This window comes from Poromitra crassiceps (assembly GCF_964638095.1).
Source record: "Poromitra crassiceps genome assembly, chromosome: 14".
Taxonomy (NCBI): domain Eukaryota; kingdom Metazoa; phylum Chordata; class Actinopteri; order Beryciformes; family Melamphaidae; genus Poromitra; species Poromitra crassiceps.
In genome coordinates, this window is record NC_139633.1 from 5,825,503 (window position 1) to 5,845,174 (window position 19,672).

The window sequence follows — 19,672 nt, forward strand, 5'->3', positions numbered from 1 at the left end:
ATCTTATGTTCATGCAATGTTTTGAATATTATTATTATTATTACATGGCTCTTTGTAGATCTTGTGAAGAGCACTCCTGTTGTACTTTGGCCGCAATGTGATAAGGCTCCATATTCACACAACTGACTGGAGCTTTCCCATGATGCAACTGACTGCAGCTTAACCATGATGCAACTGACTGCAGCTTAACCATGATGCAACTGACTGGAGCTTAACCATGATGCAACTGACTGCAGCTTAACCATGATGCAACTGACTGGAGCTTAACCATGATGCAACTGACTGCAGCTTAACCATGATGCAACTGACTGGAGCTTAACCATGATGCAACTGACTGCAGCTTAACCATGATGCAACTGACTGGAGCTTAACCATGATGCAACTGACTGCAGCTTAACCATGATGCAACTGACTGGAGCTTAACCATGATGCAACTGACTGCAGCTTAACCATGATGCAACTGACTGCAGCTTAACCATGATGCAACTGACTGGAGCTTAACCATGATGCAACTGACTGGAGCTTAACCATGATGCAACTGACTGGAGCTTAACCATGATGCAGCTGACTGCAGCTTAACCATGATGTAATGCAGCTATAGACAGTTTTAACTTGACAACAATAACAACCGTCACAACCCACCTGAATATCCGGTTTACTTCCTGTATACATAGCTGAGCGCAGGTTGATATTCGGCTCATATTAAATGTTAACGTTAGGCCGTGTCTCCGACAGACACATTAACAAGGTAGCCTATTGCAGTCTTTATGTCTTGTAGTAGTTGTTGTTGATAGTTGCCATAACAACCACCCCTGTCGGAAAGACGTGCACACGCTGGGTAGGAAGCGTTGTTGTCCCGGAGGCGATATTTTCTTTCGGATGATGGCGAAGGCTATGCGAAGGCATAACCCGCCCCTCTCTGCCTCTGATTGGCCTAGCGTAAGGTGACCAGATTTCTCAAATGAAAATCGGGGACATTTTGTGGTCCGCTCGGGGGGCCCAGGGGGGGCTGTGCCCCCCCCGGCTTTTAGAAAATTGTGTACATTTTAGAGTAAAATGCATAAATCTGGTGCACTTTGAGAGCAAAAGTAAGAGGCTAGATCTATGAAGAACTTTGGGATTTTGAAACAATTGAAAAAGAAGCAGTTTACAATGGTTACTAGTTATCTGGCACATTTTACCACAAATTAGACAGCCTAGGTAATTCATGGGAAATAGGTTACTGGTGTATTGTGTAGAGTGGCAGGAACATAGAGAGGGACAACTTTTATCCACCAACTGGTGGATCATTTATTTCCACAAAACAAAAACATTACAGTAGTGATTTATTACCTCAGTAAACACTTTCCTTGAGTTTAGGGTGTCGCTCACCAGTTTCAAGTATTCAATGGCCACATGACCCTTAACTGCTAATTTAATATTAAATGCTAACAAAATAATTAAAAAAATCATGTTAATACTAAAAGGCAATTTTAATGATTAAAATTGTAATCTAGAGATAAATATGACATATTGTGTTAATCTAAACCAGGGGTTATCAAAGTTTTGATGGCTGAAGGCCAATTTAGGGAACAGTAGGCTAATGACTAGATAACAATGATCCATCGCCAATCATGTTAAAAATTGACATTTTTTTCAATGGAGTTTGGTGTACATAAAAACGTTACTGACTTCTCTGCAAAAACGTTTTGAGTTAGTTAATGCACTTACCAGATAGTTTTACTGTACTTTTAACTATTCAAAACAACTGAGATGGATAACCCGCTGAATGGGGTCCGGTAAACAAGGATGGTAGCAAAAGCAACAAGCAGACGCCGCCTCTCGTTCGCCACCTCTGGGGCTTCGGTTGCGGGCGGCTGGGTCCTGGGAAAACCACGGCACGGGCAGAGGGAGAACATCTACTCTCTGTGATCTACTCTGTCACACACAGGCAGCACTTTGCACAACGTGCACAACGACAGGCTTTTGTGGTGCCGCAAATGCTCTGTTATCGAGTTTCTTGCCAGTATTATTATTTGACTTTGTGGCCAAAATCGGGGACATTTTCGGGGACAGCTCCAGCCGGGGACAGAGCACCGACATCGGGGACTGTCCCCGAAAATCGGGGACGTCTGGTCACCCTAGCGTCAAACTTCCATCCAAACACATTCGCTTGGCTATCCTGCATTACATCTCTTTCTACAGTCTGTGGTCAGACTCAGACAGACAGCAGTTACGCTTGCTAGCCTGCATGAAAGACGCCAGTGTGTTTATGTTTTTAATATAGTCATATCTATGGTTTATAACGCTGCCACTAATCAGAGGCAGAGAGGGCCAGGGGCGGGTTATGCCTTCGCCATCATCCGAAAAATATATCGCTTCCGGTAAGCTAGCTAGCTAGCTAATGTTAGCTGCTGGTTGGTTGGCTAACTAGCGAATGTTAGCCGTTAGCTAACGTTAACGCGTTAACTACACAAACACAGACATGCAGAGCTCCAAAAACAGAGCAATTCGTGATTTTGTTACTGTAGTTTCTGCAGAGTAACGTCCATGTACCTTTATGGATTGCACGGGGTTGGTTGCAAAGGGATCTGACGGGAGGAAGTCGGGGGGGGGGAGTCCATATATGGTCCGTCCGGTCATGGGGCACAGGACATTACGTCATCACAAGATAACGCGATTGGCTCAGATCTGTTCAAATCTGAGCCAGCCAATCGCGTTGTCCTGTGCTGTTTTGGATCGTGTATAAAAGGCGACCGCTGACCGGGGTGGGTGGGGGGAACCGGGAGAGGAGAGAGGGGGAGGATGGGTGGCGAGAGGGAGAGAGCAGAGGAGGGAGAGGAGGAGAGGAGAGGAGCGGAGCGGAGAGGAGAGAGGGGGAGAAGAGGAGGGGAGAGGGGGAGGATGGGAGGGGACCGGGGTGGGCGGGGGGAACCGGGAGAGGAGAGGAGAGAGGGGGGGGGAGAGGGGGAGGATGGGCGGGGAGAGGGGGAGAAGAGGAGAGGAGGGGAGGAGAGGAGAGGAGAGGAGAGAGGGGGAGAGGAGAGGAGGGGAGAGAGGGGGAGAAGAGGAGGGGAGAGGGGAGAAGAGGAGGGGAGAGGAGAGAGGGGGAGGATGGGGAGGGGAGAGGAGGGGAGAAGAGAGAGGGGGAGGATGGGGAGAGGAGAGGAGAGAGGGGGAGAAGAGGAGGGGAGGGGGAGAGGAGAGGAGAGAGGGGGAGAAGAGGAGGAGAGAGGGGGAGAGGAGAGGAGAGAGGGGGAGAAGAGGAGGAGAGAGGGGGAGAAGAGGAGGAGGATGGGAGGGGAGGGGAGAGGGGGAGGATGGGAGGGGAGGGGAGAGGGGGAGAGGAGAGGAGGGGAGGAGGGCGCCGACAGCGGCACCACCCCGCTGGGCACAGACACCCAGGCCAGCCACCCCAACCCCGAGACTGCCACCACCCAGGCCAAGTGCCCCTCTGCTGGGCAGGCACCCAGTGTGCGGGGGAGGAGGGGGGGGCATAGTGGCTGGACCCTTCCAGGGGCACTGCCATCTCTCTGGGCGGCCCTGGTAGTGGAAGCGATCATCTTGCTCTATAATGACCAGAATGGGTGTTGTTCAAACTGAACATTTATTTCTTCAACATGCTGCAGCAGAAAGGGAGATAACCAGCCGACACTATTTTCGTAGTTAAGCTATGAAGTAGCCTACTTCCCCCCGCAGCATCGTGACATTGAATGAAAGTATAGGCTATAATGGCTCGTTTGAGATGACTTCTGGCTCGCCTGGGAAGCAGGCGAGAGCAGCCGAGTGCAGTCAGCCAATTAGAGGCAGAGAGGGGCGGGTCATGCCTTCGCCATCATGGGAAAAAAAAGATCGCGTCCCGGAGCTAGCCTGAGAGGCTAATAAAAGCTACATGTTACAGAGTAAGCTGACTATCAGTACGTTATTGCACGCATAGGCCTATCTTTACATTTAAACGTTTACATAGCAAAAATAAAAAATAGAAATAGGAGTAGGCTATGTCAGTGTTTTCCCCTGAATAGCTGAGAAAGTGGACACTGTCAATAGTTAGCACTGTGAAGCTGATACAATTCAGGTGGTGGTAATCAGTGTTGGGCAAGTTACTTTCAAAATGTAATATACTACATATTACTAGTTACTTTCATTTGAAAGTAATAAGTTACATTACAATATTACTTTCTGTGTAGAGTAACTTGTTACTTATTACACTACTTTTGCATTACTTTCAACAAAACAACAGCAGCAACAGAATGACATCGCCACCCCGACAGCATCCCAAAAAATAATTTCAACCGCCTTGAAGTCAGTGTAAACCGCCCAAAATTCTAAATGTTATTCTTTTCCTTTGTTATTGTCATCTATAGTGGTTATTTGCATAAAAACAGTTAGTTTGATTAGGAAATTATTGCATCTTTTTTAAATATGTGCTTTGATTTAATAAAATGTAACTCAATTTGTAACTTGAGTTACTTGACAAAGTAACTGGTATAATATTACTGAAATCCTATAAGTAATAAGTTATATTACTGAGTTACTGCTAAAAGTAATATATTACATGTAATATGTTACTTTTGTAATTAGTTACCCCCAACACTGGTGGTAATGCAACATTTAAGGATGCCAACCGCCATAAAACGGTGCCATGGCACGAGTCCGATACCTCACGAGTCCGACACCTCACGAGTCCGAAAAAAGAGGCTAACTTCCCCCAGACCCTAACCCAAAACCATGGACTGTATATAATATCAAACCTAAACCTAACCTCCCCCAGACCCTAACCCAAAACCTAACCTCTCCCACCCCCACGCCTAAACCTATACCTCCCCCAGACCCTAACCCAAAACCATGAGGTGTCGGACTCGTGAGGTGTCGGACTCGTGAGGTATCGGACTAGGGGGCAGTCCCCCACAAGGGTACAGAAGAAGAAGCTGAGGAAAAGGAAGTGCTGTGGGGTTGCAGCTGGTGAAAACCGTCTATATCATTCCCAGTGTGATTGATGGCTAAGGTATGTTCATGTGTGTGTAATGGGATTATAGCAGGCTGATTATTTATCTTAAATAGCAAAGATAATAGTTACTCAAAGAATACAGTGATGACATGATAGATACATTTGAAAAAATATATAATGAAATGTATATTTCTCCACTTATTCTGGACACAAAGTAATCAAATATATAGTGAGTGCAATCAGTTACATTTACACTATTGAATGTGAGTAATAAATTACATAATGGTAATATTAGTTAAACATTTGGGGTGATTAAATTAACAACATAATTGGAATGGCCCTGATTCCTTGCTCTGATCCTTCCTATGTGGAGATACTAGTAGCCAGTGGGGAGTTAATGTGTCACTATGTTTTCTGCTTGGTTATGAGTTTTGTTTAGCTTGTCGAGCTGTAGGCCAGGGGTGTCCCAACAGCTAGCTCGTGAGCTATATTGGTAGCAAATCCCACTCACTCTATCTACACTACAGTACTATAACTCTAGCAGATATAAATATGCCATTGACAAAAAATGAGGGTGGAGTAGCTCGCGAGTCGTGACTAGTTTAATTTTTTTGTAAGTAGCTCTCATCCTAAGGTCGGGGACCCCTGCTGTAGGCCTAAAATGTGTACTGCCAAACCTCTGCTGTGTGGCTTGTGACTGTGAGAGGGACACTGGTGTCAGTGCTGCTGGCCACAGAACCAGGATGATGACAGGAATGTGGCTGATCTGGAAAGACGTTAGGCTTTCCTGGAAGACTGTGGTGTGGCTGCTCTTTATCAGAAACATTTCCATCTGTAAGAAATCTATACCAAATTTATAGTCTCTCTCCAGACTCCGATATTACGTTGAATCGCTGCGCTCCGCATACGACTGCACAGAAACCTTTATAGTGTATCATCAGCATAAGAACTCTCATGGGTCTGGTGTTGAGACTATACCAAATACAACTCCACACATTATAGAGGGTATGCATGTGATGTCACAGAGGCAGAAGTCACTGTGGGGTCACGCCCACTGAGTCACAGCAAGACTGAGCTTGAATGCAGTAATCAGCCTAGATAACTGACACCTGCTGCTCAGGGAGGAACTTGACACTCATTTTGACACTCATTCCCGATTGAGGGGGCGTGTTCCAGTGGATGTGCATACCCTCTATAGGCAAAGGTTGTGGCAAAATCAATCAATCAATCAACCAATCAAGCAATCAATCAATCAATCAATCAATCAATCAATCAATCAATCAATCAATCAATCAATCAATTGTACCTCCAGTTTTGAGTGAATTATCTCAAGCTCTCACCCTGAATCACAAAACGGTCTTCTTTGAGCTGTGCTGGGGTTTATACCTTTTCCTCTTCATTGTAGTCATCTCGTGAAAATGACTTTCCCTCAACCAATAATATAGTGTCCGGGCCCTGTGTGTCCACTCTTACTGCATCAGTACTGTACACAAGATGATTATTCAAAGAATATGTCGGGGCACTGTGTCTCTGACCCTGCAGTTAATTATGAGTTACTTGTAACGAGTATAAATCAAGAAGTTGGAGTTTTCAGTTTTTCCTTCTGTTACATTCGTACTGTAAATTGCTCTCTTGGTCTGTTTTTAAATGAAGTTCTACTCCCAGATGATAGATGGACCAGAGGAGCAACCGACCGGGACACCTTCATGGTCTATTCCTCTGTGTGTGTGTGTGTGTGTGTGTGTGTGTGTGTGTGTGTGTGTGTGTGTGTGTGTGTGTGTGTGTGTGTGTGTGTGTGTGTGTGTGTGTGTGTGTGTGTGTGTGTGTGTGTGTGTGTTGATTGATTGATTGATTGATTATTTTATTTGGTCTCCCTTAGGAGAAACTTGTTGTGGACGACAAGCTCAAGCTGCAGCATACAGATAACAGTAGCAGTGATACATACAGAAACACCAGCCCATCACCATGGGCATCAACACATCTGTGTTGTTTGAGTGTGTGTGTGTGTGAGAGAGAGAGAGAGAGAGAGCCTACCAGTGTGCATGGCCCAGCTCCTGAACAGTGTAGCGTCTCGGTCAATACTCCAGCCGTGACGAGCTGCGTGCTTCCATGGGATTTGAAAGACTCTTGCTGACTATAGAATAGAATAGAATAGAATAGAATAGAATAGAATAGAATAGAATAGAGTAGAATAGAATGGAATAGAATAGAATAGAACAGAATAGAATAGAATAGGCTATTACCAACAACTATCACCAACAATATTTTTTGATATTGATGTTATACAATTTTACTTATTCTTTTGTTCTTTTTTCGTTACTAAGACATATAGGGACGTGCAATCCCTTTTTCTTTCTGTTACATCCCAAAGGAGGAACACAAGGCTGGAAGACCAACCACCCCGCTGACCCCCACCCAGTTCCAGCCATTGACATAATAATGGTCCCAGTTATCATGGGAGACGAATGATTTGAGCACATATTCCATCTCTTGTGGAAATTGCCAGTAGAGGTTCTTATCAAATCTTCCAAACAGGGAGACATTTCCATACATTGAAGTAAAACACCTTAGTGGGCTAGAAGTGAGCCCACAACACCCCCTCTCTAACAGTGAGACACGTCTGAACCCGGTCTGAACTTTGGGCACACCAAAGATAGAAATTAAGAGACAGGGTTCAAGTTTAATATTAAGATCTGTGTGTGTGTGTGTGTGTGTGTGTGTGTGTGTGGGGGGGGGGTGTCTACCTGGTCATGTGTGTGTGTGTGTGTGTGTGTGTGTGTGTGTGTGTGTGTGTGTGTGTGTGTGTGTGTGTGGGTGTCTACCTGGTCAAGCCAACTGACTCCTGGATATTTCTCAGACTGGATCTGCTCCTCCAGCCACGGCCTCAGCCTCAGACGACCTGACTGTTGCATGCTGCACACATGGCCATGCACACGCACGCACACACACGCACGCACGCACACACACACACACACACACACACACACACACACACACACACACACACACACACACACACACACACCATTTGCTTATTTTATTCACAAATTCTGGTACAGTGATTTCAAAAGAGAGAGAGAGAGAGAGAGAGAGAGAGAGAGAGAGAGAGAGAGAGAGAGAGAGAGAGAGAGAGAGGGAGAGAGAGAGAGAGAGAGAGAGAACCTTGATGATTTGGCAACATTGTTCTAAACATCCATACCACTAAAGCCAATTGAATTGAATTGAATTGAATTGAATTGAATTGAACTGAACTGATCTGAACTGAATTGGGAGACTTTATTCTCTTTGGATGCTCCAGTTTCCTACCTTGGTAGAGCTTTGTTCAGGTGTGCAGGGACACAGGCGGTCATCTCAGGTGTGCAGGTACACAGCCAGCCAGGTAGTCAGTCCAGGTGTGCAGATACACAGCCAGGTAGTCGGTCCAGGTGTGCAGATACACAGCCAGGTAGTCGGTCCAGGTGTGCAGATACACAGCCAGCCAGGTAGTCGGTCCAGGTGTGCAGATACACAGCCAGGTAGTCAGTCCAGGTGTGCAGATACACAGCCAGGTAGTGTGCAGATACACAGCCAGGTAGTCGGTCCAGGTGTGCAGATACACAGCCAGGTAGTCGGTCCAGGTGTGCAGATACACAGCCAGGTAGTCGGTCCAGGTGTGCAGATACACAGCCAGGTAGTCGGTCCAGGTGTGCAGATACACAGCCAGGTAGTCGGTCCAGGTGTGCAGATAGACAGACAGTCCAGGAGTGTCACCAGGCAGACAGGCTTTTCAGCAATAACACAAAATTCCCTAGGAACTCAGATTAAATCAGAGGTGATTTTATCACGCCTCCTCCCTGCGGTGTCTTCTCCAATCACAAACCTCACGGTCACAATCTGCCCTCTCCTCCCTGCATTCCTTACTGTTAAAATGGTTCCTCCAATCACAAGCAAGATGCTTCAGGAGAGAGGCTGGACCAGAGTACTGCACATGCCAAACAGGTATGGAGGTGTGTTCCTTTGTCACAATTGTGTATGATTTTCCTGCAGTTCTACATGCAGGGATGGGGGGGAAATAGTGGAAACTGGAAAATGGGAAACTGTTTTCTGGCATTGCTCACGTGCAAATCCTGATTTGCTGGCTACGTGTTGGTGTTGTCATGATGACACTGTAGAGAGGCTGGCTACGTGTTGGTGTTGTCATGATGACACTGTAGAGAGGCTGGCTACGTGTTGGTGTTGTCATGATGACACTGTAGAGAGGCTGGCTATGTGTTGGTGTTGTCATGATGACACTGTAGAGAGGCTGGCTATGTGTTGGTGTTGTCATGATGACACTGTAGAGAGGCTGGCTACGTGTTGGTGTTGTCATGATGACACTGTAGAGAGGCTGGCTACGTGTTGGTGTTGTCATGATGACACTGTAGAGAGGCTGGCTACGTGTTGGTGTTGTCATGATGACACTGTAGAGAGGCTGGCTATGTGTTGGTGTTGTCATGATGACACTGTAGAGAGGCTGGCTATGTGTTGGTGTTGTCATGATGACACTATAGAGAGGCTGGCTACGTGTTGGTGTTGTCATGATGACACTGTAGAGAGGCTGGCTATGTGTTGGTGTTGTCATGATGAAACTGTAGAGAGGCTGGCTATGTGTTGGTGTTGTCATGATGACACTGTAGAGAGGCTGGCTATGTGTTGGTGTTGTCATGATGACACTGTAGAGAGGCTGGCTACGTGTTGGTGTTGTCATGATGACACTGTAGAGAGGCTGGCTATGTGTTGGTGTTGTCATGATGACACTGTAGAGAGGCTGGCTATGTGTTGGTGTTGTCATGATGACACTATAGAGAGGCTGGCTACGTGTTGGTGTTGTCATGATGACACTGTAGAGAGGCTGGCTATGTGTTGGTGTTGTCATGATGACACTGTAGAGAGGCTGGCTACGTGTTGGTGTTGTCATGATGACACTGTAGAGAGGCTGGTAGACTGACTGCAGAAAGTTACTGTGGCAGAAATGGGACAGACAGACCACCAGGTGGAAGCAGAGGTACCAGGTGACAGGGTCCAGTTGAGCTGTTCAGCACGTTTCCCTCTGAAGTAGGAAGCTGTTTGCCAGGCTAGGAAGCTGTAGGACTTAATTACTCATCATGTTTAAAGTTGACATAAATGAATTATTAGAGTGTTTACAAGATGTTTAGACCTTGACTTTTCTGCCTTTGAATTCGTAGGCAGAGATGTTCAGATATTGTGGTGCACTTGTGTCATCGGTGCTTTGTGTGAAGGTAGTATCTTGATCTATCATCACCGTCAACTTGTTGTGTGTGTGCGTGTGCGTGCGCGTGTGTGTGTGTGTGTGTGTGTGTGTGTGTGTGCCTGTGTCTGTGTGTCTGTGTATGAGTACATGCAACTCATATCCTGGTCATCACCTACAAAGGCCTTCACCATCTGCCCCCCCCCCCCCCCCCTCCTTTCCTCACAGACCTCCTCTTCCTGTACCAGCCCTCCCGGTCCCTCACATCCCCCTGAGCTCTCCACTGCCTTCTCTTACTGTAAGTCACCCCACCCTCCTCCCCCCATCCATTCTCTGCTTCACTGACCCCCCCCCTTCCCGTATTGTTTAGTGTAGTGTTTGTCCGCTATCAATCTGTGCACTAGAACATGGTAAATGGTAAATGGCCTGCATTTATATAGCGCTTTTATCCAAAGCGCTTTACAGTCAGTAGGTCCATTCACCCATTCATACACCGATGGTGGCAAGCTGCCACGCAGGGTGCTGGCACACCATCAGGAGCAATGTGGGGTTCAGTATCTTGCCCAAGGACACTTCGACATGCAGACTGGAGGAGCCGGTAATCGAACCACCGACCTCTTTCATCCAAAGCGATTAGTGACGACCCACTCTACCTCCTGAGCTACAGCCGCCCCTGTAGAACATCACCCCTCAGTTGTGTAAAGTGTATATGAGTTCTTGAAAATGCTAGCAAGTTCAATTTATTAATTATTATTATTATTATTATTATATAGGCCCAGCCTATTGCATATCAACTATAACCCTGTAATAAACAAGCCCGCAGTGTCATGTCTTGCCCAGCGTCCTAGGTTATGTTTTTTTTTCTTGTTTCACAAGTTGATGGTCTTGTTGTTTTTTTATTTTGTGATTCACTTATCGTCTAATTTCAGATCCCTTTACTTCCTGCCCTCATGTTTCCTGATATGTTGCACCTGTGTCAGTTATCCCTGCCTCCCCTCACCTGTGTCAGTTATCCCTGCCTCCCCTCACCTGTGTCAATGATCCCTGCCTCCCCTCACCTGTGTCAGTTATCCCTGCCTCCCCTCACCTGTGTCAGTTATCCCTGCCTCCCCTCACCTGTGTCAGTTATCCCTGCCTCCCCTCACCTGTGTCAGTTATCCCTGCCTCCCCTCACCTGTGTCAATGATCCCTGCCTCCCCTCACCTGTGTCAGTTATCCCTGCCTCCCCTCACCTGTGTCAGTTATCCCTGCCTCCCCTCACCTGTGTCAATTATCCCTGCCTCCCCTCACCTGTGTCAATTATCCCTGCCTCCCTGTGTATTTAGTTTGTGTGCTCTCAGTTCTCTGTGCCAGTTCATCTGATTCACTTGTGTGAACAGTTCCAGCAATTCCTCCTCGTGTGAGTCACTTTGGTTTTTGGATCTGTGCTTTGTTCTGGACCTCTTCTCCTGCCATTTTTTGTGTATGGCTTCTCTTTTTGCCAGCACTAAAGACTGTTGATTATCCTACTGTCTCCTGAGTCGTGCGTTTTGAATCTTCCATATCTTGGTATCAGTCTTGACACCCAGTCTCTGGACAAAACAACCCTACTACTGCAATAGCAACTGCTGTTGACACTATTATATACACCGGAAGGAGATCTTGTATTTCTAACAATTTAACTTGCGGAAATAAAGAAAGGAAGAAAAAAAGTCTTAATTTTCAAATTAATTTTTTTTTTATTCTTGCATCCTTTGAGATGAACAAATGATGTGATAGATAAAATATATGATATATATTATTTACAGTGTTTGGAGTATACACGTTTCATGTGTCCTTGGTCCATGGAAATTAGTCAGCACATAAAAGTTACTTAAACTTCACAATCTCTTGCTGCAACATTTCCTGCACGTTACCACTTCTGCTTTACAGCTTTTAGTGATAAATATCAAAACTAACCCATAACACAAGCCCCCCCTCCCCCCAAATAAAAAATACTTAAAAAAAAGAATATAAAATAACCAAAAGAGAATTCAAGAAATTCAAGTATGAAAATAAATTCAACAAATTACAAGCACATACATTATAAACACAAGTAGTTTTCTCCTCATTTCAAAGGTTGCAAGCACATACAGTAATAATTTGATGACTCATGGAAAAACACATTCCCCACAATGAAAATTGAGATTTGCGTTTTAGCACTTATTTAAGCATATTATTCTGTTTTTTAAGCCTATTTCTCTGCCTATTCTGTCTTTTTTTTAACCACCTTCCAATGAAGAGCAATAAGGCACCCTGCTTGTAAGAGGCACATCAGGACACGTTCATTAAAAACACACGTAAAATCACAGGCTTAAGGTCAAGTTTGAAGTCTATCATTTGTTTCAATTATTTTCAGAACACTACAACATTACCACAAATAAAGTTCCTCTAAGTTTAAATTCCTGGATATGCTTTGAGCAGCTTGTTGGCAGGGACCGTCACAGCTGACGTCACAACTCCAGTGGGAGTGTATTTCTGTGGAAGCTGCTCAACTGTTTCAGATAAGAAGTATGGGGAAGTTATTTCCCAACGCTCATACTACCGTCATTTTGTGTGAGAACTGAATGTCCAGACTTGTCTCAGAAAGTGAATGCAGCTGTCATTTCCCTACCAACAGTATCGCTTTTCATAATCAGCTCTTCAGAAGGTCAATATTCAAATGGTGGTGATTTGGCGACACAAAGGTTAACAGTCTTTCTGTAACTACTTCTCTGGTTCAAGCTGCATTGCGTCCTCTTTCTCCCATCTTTCCCACAACAGGTCTACTGGAGAGTATCCAATAGACATGTTGTGAAAAGTCCAGAACAAAGGTCTCTTGTAAATAATCTATCTGCTACATGACTCTTCCCACAGATCACAGATCATTTCAGAGTCACACAGCTTAAACATGATCCCCGTCCCTGTCAACATACTATGACCAAACAAGTACATTCACATTTAACATTTAATAAGAAAAACAAGACTTTAACAATAAGAAAGTACTTTTTCATATATTCTTTTAATACAGCAGTCATAAAGTCTATGGAATTGCAAACAAGGATGCAATCCTTGAAAAAATTACCTGTTTATAAAGTGGTAGGAGTATTTATTTACTCTGAAAGTGTGCAAATGCAAGCCGCAAACAGTGCACAAAGCAGCTCAGTGGTCAAAGGTGCATCTCATTCACAATGTTTTATATAACCTGTATATATAATATATATATATATATATAACACACACACACACACACACACACACACACACACACACACACACACACACACACACACACACACACCAACACTACACACATTGATAATCACTGTCAATGGTTATTGACTCAGAGTGGCCAGTAGGCAGAAGAGACAGCAGGGGAGGACACTGTCCTCCAGCCTGGGCTGTGTACCTCTGCACATCTGGAAGCGTCGTCCTCAAGGAACTTTGGCCGGTTTTACTGGGGAATTCCTCTGGATATTTGCCCAACTGCTCTCCACGACTCTGCTCTGGGAACAAGACATTTGGCTGTTTCACGAGACTTTGAAATGCTTGATAGTCGTCATCGACTGGGGGGAAGCTGTGTGAGGCTGCAGGCAGACCGCCGTAGCAGGGGTTCTCATCGCATATCGCCGCTGCCTTTTCAACGCACACATCCCGTGTTGTCTCCGTTGGGGTTGTAGCGCCACTGACCGCCTCATCGAAGCTCTCGCACCCAGAGTCGACTCCGGAGACATGATCAGAAGTGTTGACGCCACTGGAGACGGACGTCAGCCCGCTGTCTTCTGCATTGCATGGCTGGTAATTAAAGTCAGTTTGCATAGAAGATGAAAGAGCCAGTGGTAAAACAGCATGTTGTTGTTGTTGTCCAGTGACCAGACCGGCTGCTACCTCCTGGTCAGGACAGGTGTTTCTCAAAGCGTCTCCCTCGCTGGGTAGGTAGGCGGGTTCGCACGACACGACAGGCCGCACGTGATCCTCAGAGCTGTCGCTCGTAATCTGACAGCTGGGAAGGAGGATGGCGTAGGTCTTGTTGTCAAAGCTGGATGAGCCGGGGCCGTTCAAGTCAGCCAGTGTGACCCTGCAGCCGGTGGGCAGTAAACCGGTGTCTGTGTGGGATTGGGTGAGGGGGCTGTGGGTCACCGATGACATGAGGGCGAGCTGGGGCAGGGCTTTGCTCAGGGCTTCCTGAACGTTGCCGATGATGTCGACGTGCGTGTTGGCGTAACCCAGAGACGAGGAGCCAGCGCTGATTCCGCTGCTTGGCTGGTAACTCTCACTGCTTGTGTCCGTCAGTGAACATTTGGACCTGAAGGATGAGGAGCAAAAAGGTTAGTTATTTACAGTGCCACTACTACAAATACAACCATACAACTCAAACGCCTGGCAGGGTTGGTCACGTCATGTTGATGTGCTCGTGGAGCTATTACTAACCATGGTTTTCCATCATTTAGATCAGGGAGGTCCACGGAGATGGAGGAGAAGTTGGTTTGCAAAGGCTGTAAGAGCTGCAACAAGGAGCATAAAATCTTCAGATTTGAGAATGTATATTATCTTTCAATGTAAGACATTTTTGTTTTCAAACTGACATCCACAAACTGCTAGCAGTATACACCTGCTCTTGATTTGGTTTCATGTGTCCTCGGGGTCAACTTAATGAAAATGAGTCTCACCTTTTGCTCGCTTGGAAGCATATTGAAAAGTGTTGGATTCGGACATTCTGCAATTTTGTCCCACCACTTAGCTTTGAACCTAAAACCAAATAAATCAATTAATCAATTAATCAATTACTGTAACACATCATTCAACAAAATGACAGACAGGTCAAATAGTTGTATTTGCAGTAATATAGCAGACAGAATGACAGTAATTAAACAAAACCACACTCTAGTATTTCATTAACAAACAAGACGATCCCTTTGATCAGAATGACTTACCGAACAAAACCGAGAAATACAACACAGGTAAGGATGATCGCAGCAACACTAAGGCTGAGGAGGACAGCCAAGAGTACTCTGTCATAGGAGTCAGCTGTGAAGTGAACATCAAATCAAGTCCAAGTCAATACTCTTAGCAAAGACTTCAGACATGTTTTCCTACAACATGTATTGTCTTATCTGTGTTTTGGATGTGAACACTGACAATATGTGCAGCAAAATATTAATTATATGTATTTTGCTTGAAATTTACTCTCATTTATTCTTATACTTTAATGTATGAGCAAAAGAAAAAGATAGCCTACACTATCTTGTTTCACTGGTTCAGGCATGATAGAGCAACATATGTAAATACAAAACAACTTGACAAAAAGAGTGAAGATAACACTTACGGGTTGTGAATTCATGCTCCACACTACTGTCACTGGAGTGTTGACTAAACGACGAGGAGGTTTTGACGCTAACCACATATTCCGTCTCCCACTCCAAGTCTTTGCCAAGTATTTCATAGGACTTCGCTTTCCCGACTTCGACTTGTAGCTGGTGGTGGAGAGAGACAAGAATTACATGACGATGAGACAAAGTTCTTCACCTTTTTTCTGTCAGGGCCAAAAACTCTCCTTGGACCCATTTCTTTCTGTGTGTAATTAATATAACAAGAACAAAATCACAATGTTAATGAATCACACACACAGAGCACATACAGTATAACCAACCAAAAGACCCCAAAACATGTATCGTCAATATTGGAAGAAAAATCTTGAATAATGGCATTGGCCTAAAAAAAAAACATAATTGTGAATGCCTAACACAAATAATTTTCTTTTCCAATAACCCCCAAACTCACGCACGCACGCACACACACACATGCACGCACACGCACGCACACACACACACACACACACACACACACACAAATTGCATTCCAAAATACATTCTGTCAAGTTATCATTTTGTAGGCTACATCAAGACAAAGAAGCTAACCCTTTGAACCAAGTCTACATCTGAGGGTTACCAAGTGTCTATGACTCTGCCCCTACCTTGTCTGTTTCTCCCTTTTGTCCATAAGTCACAGTAGAATTCAAGGTATGAGTGATAGAGGTTTGCTCCATGTTTGTCTTCCATGTGACCATAAAATTCCCATTTTCTGTCTTTTCCACGTAGATTGTTGGGGCTCTGGGCTTAACTGTGAAAGAACAGCAACAAGAACATTAAGAAAATATATAATAATATAATATAATTATCTGGTTTCTTGCTTTGAAAGATAATTTACATTTTTATCATGAGGGAGCTGTCTTAAGATCACAGTAATGACACATATCCTTAGGTTGGATTGTCAAAAGAAAGATAAACTCACTGCTGTCTTTGATGCTGATGATTTTGGAGTTCAGCACCTGCTCCCCTTTCAGAAGTGTTGCAGTGTGAGTCTCCCCAGAAACAAGCAGCATGTTGATGGAGCAACTACATGCTCCATGGAAGCCATGCGTGTAGTTGAAAGAGCAATGTGCCCTACTGTGGAATACAAATTAATTGTGTTTAGTCACATGATTTGAAAATAACTCTGTAACACTTATAATAACGTTCAGTAGTAAGACATTCATGAGCTATTATTTAATGATTTTTTCATTTACTAATGATTTGCTCATCATTTATTCATGGCTAACAAATGTGTATAGAGACAGGTTGGAATATAAAAACTTTGAATGACTTACAACTTAATATCTACAAATCTATATTAATGTTTTGTAAATGATTAGTTCATCATTAACTAATAGCTTATAAATGACTTACTACTGAACGTTATTATAAAGTGTTACCAATACTAACTCTCTTTCTGGGTATATAATGCTCAAACATGATGATTCAGTTGCAACATTTCACTCGTAATAATTCTGGGTTGAGGTTATAGTGCGCTTAATACAATAATACTTGAGGACTTACGGTTTTTCTCTGATATTCCCTGTGAGATTCAAACTGTATTCAGTACAGTCTGGCTGGTCAGATGTTGGCTTGAAGTGGCAAAACATGGTATCAACATAGTCGTTGGTACAGTGAAGATCATTGTCATGTCCTGCATGAAACAAACACATCATAATAATCATCAAAAATGTAATACATATAGTTAATTAGAAGGATTCAACTTTGTGAAACTATTTTAAAAGCTGCTGTCCATTACTTACCAGAAGGTGTCACAGACAACATGCTCCCCAAAATAAGAAGCAGAATAAAACACATCCATTTGTGAAGAAGTCTGAAAAGGAGTTAGCAGACATTTAGTAAAGCTAGGGGCTATTGTGCAGCCAAATCGGCGACATGAGAAAAAAGGGCAAGAAGAATTAATTACCTTCTCAACTTCATGGTGATCTAAAAAGTACTTTGTCTCCTTCTGTTGATCAGTAACAACAAACCACACAACGCATTAGAGAGACTACAGCTGCTCCTGACTGTAACAACAACACATACAACGCATTCTACAGCTACTGTAGCTACTCCTGACTACTCTTCCTGTTTGGGAAAGCTGGTGGTTTACTGGAAATGCTCGGAAATGCTGCGCAGTGTTTTCAGTGGAAGGACGTCCCATTTCCTCACAGGCGGTTTGAGCGAGAAGTCCAACCGCACCCCCCCCCCCCCCCCCCCCCCCCCTCTCTCCCTCTCTCTCTCTCTCTCACACACACACACACACACACACGCACACACACGCACGCACGCACACACACACACACACACACACCCCCACACACACACACACACAGACGCTAATCTGGAAACTGAAAATGGGGATGTTTCCCCAGAGAGAGAGAGAGAGAGAGAGAGAGAGAGAGAGAGAGAGATACATTATTTCCCCATTTGTAGTACTTGTAGGCTACTAGGCCTATAGTCCTTTGGCAACACTGCAAGTCACTATTGCCATGGAAATAAAGCTTCTTTGAATGGAATGGAATTTAATTGAATGTACCCAGCGAGCATTTTTCGGTTGAAAAGACGTTTAAAAAACGTTTAGAGTCAACGTTGAAAAAACATACAAGAAAGGTTCAAAAGTGAAAGTTTTTTCACCCACTATTTGCAGACGTCGAATGAACGTTCACATTTAAACCACATTTCACCATGATCTTAAAAGTAAAACTGCTACGCCTCACACGGGAGGCGAACCACTGACCTCTGGCATTCGGACCACCACGCCTTATCAACTGAGCTATACGTTTGCTGAAAAGTTATATGGCGCCAGGCATATATATAGCCTACTCTATCGCTAGCTCGTACACAGTACGGTTGCATGGTACCACAGGCTAAACGATCATGGGACAGGTGTATTTTATATCATGTGTATCATGATATTAGGCTATATTATGTAAGAGACTAAAATGATGTTGACTGTTGACTGTGTGTGTGCGAGTAGTCTGTAGGCTGGAGGGCTTCAGAGGTTATAACTTAATTTAACACCGCAACTCAGGGGGGACACAGAGCCTTGTAGCCTGTTACATAGCGTGCCCAGAGCACCTCGTTCTGCACTTGGTGCAGACCGGTGCTGCAGACTCGCTTTGGTCTTCAGTCACAGTCACAGCTGCAAGTACTTGTGCATGCGCGTTGCTGCAGGAACTCAATTAATTATTTTATAGTATTGCGCTAAAGTATTAACCATAGATGTGTCCTGGAAGCTTTTTGCTGGCACCACATAGCCTATATAGTCCCATATTTATGATATTTCATGTGACATAAAATGCGTTGAAATGTAGTTTTCGTGTAGACCAGATTTAAACTCAGACAATAAATTGGACAAATGCCAATTCACACACTATAAATATTGCCTCTATATCAAGCTACAACAAATGTTTTAACAAAATGATTAACCAAATTGTGTTTTTTGACACGTTGACGTTGTAACCGCATTTTAGCCGGTTGAAAAAAGGGTGAAATTAGGTCTTAGACGTTCAAACCCAATATCACCCAGATTTAAACTAAAAATCAACGTTGAAAAAACGTTTTGTGCTCGCTGGGTAGGCTAATTGAATGTAATTGAATGGCTGGACAGATATCCATTAGCCCCCCCCCCCCCCCCCCCCCCCCCCCCCCTTTGGTGGGGGACAATTTACTGACTTGACTGCCGTGTCGAATGACAACTGGCTGCTTAGCATCATCTAAAAACTATCAGAAGCAGGAGTCCCATTTTCCCTCTAAATAATCATAATCTAATTTTGAAACAAAATATAACTTGTAGTTCTATCTATCTATCTATCTATCTATCTATCTATCTATCTATCTATCTATCTATCACTTTGTAGCGTTAGTGAAATCTCTTGGTATTGTGCAACGACTCTCCTCGTCTTAGGTTACTGATATTTCCTGTGTCAACATCACTTGACGAGACAGTATCATGCAATATGAGGTTATGGTTGACACACAAAGAAAAACATTTGTTATTGAAAATATGTGCATTTTTTTTTTATACACGTAGGCTTTTTAAAATTTATTCTGATTTGTAATGAGTGTAAATAACCTACTGGAGGAAAACGGATCTGTTCAGGTCAAGACAGAAACTAAATTTTTACCCCCAATTATGATTTTTATTATATATTTTCATATTCAGAG

At 44.1% G+C, this 19,672-nt stretch overlaps 2 protein-coding genes across 3 annotated transcripts in view; both read right to left on the reverse strand.

The window, feature by feature from the left end:
* Nucleotides 1-8,437, reverse strand: part of LOC310788864 (uncharacterized protein) — a 13,454-nt gene extending 5,017 nt beyond the window's left edge. Inside the window, exons 1-3 of the mRNA XM_083650444.1 lie at nt 8,234-8,437; nt 7,750-7,840; nt 6,962-7,061 (exon numbers count right to left, since the gene is read on the reverse strand). Of these exons, the coding sequence (XP_083506570.1) occupies nt 6,962-7,061; nt 7,750-7,840; nt 8,234-8,277 (235 nt within the window). The 5' untranslated portion in view covers nt 8,278-8,437. The remainder of the gene's footprint in view (nt 1-6,961; nt 7,062-7,749; nt 7,841-8,233) is intronic.
* A 3,455-nt stretch (nt 8,438-11,892) lies between these two features.
* On the reverse strand, nt 11,893-17,585 carry LOC310789447 (uncharacterized protein). 2 transcript variants are annotated; one of them, XM_083651089.1, is made up of 10 exons: nt 17,430-17,585; nt 17,266-17,336; nt 17,027-17,156; nt 16,443-16,594; nt 16,126-16,271; nt 15,478-15,625; nt 15,086-15,179; nt 14,822-14,900; nt 14,583-14,656; nt 11,893-14,457 (listed from the first exon to the last, which is right to left on the reverse strand). In XM_083651089.1, the coding sequence occupies exons 1-10, from the start codon at nt 17,441-17,443 to the stop codon at nt 13,458-13,460; spliced, it is 1,908 nt and encodes a 635-aa protein (XP_083507215.1). In that variant the 5' UTR covers nt 17,444-17,585; the 3' UTR covers nt 11,893-13,457. The 2 variants fall into 2 exon arrangements, with proteins under 2 accessions (XP_083507215.1, XP_083507214.1); XM_083651088.1 differs by having other exon boundaries at nt 16,443-16,597.
* Between the last annotated feature and the right edge of the window lie 2,087 nt (nt 17,586-19,672).

What these genes read in the sequence shown, in the direction of transcription:
- LOC310789447 (XM_083651088.1), bottom strand. An exon ending in CATCAGCATCAAAGACAGCA is followed by an intron (nt 16,272 to 16,442) that starts GTGAGTTTATCT and finishes GTTCTTTCACAG; the next exon opens with TTAAGCCCAGAGCCCCAACA. An exon ending in GGAGCATGAATTCACAACCC is followed by an intron (nt 15,180 to 15,477) that starts GTAAGTGTTATC and finishes TTCACTTCACAG; the next exon opens with CTGACTCCTATGACAGAGTA.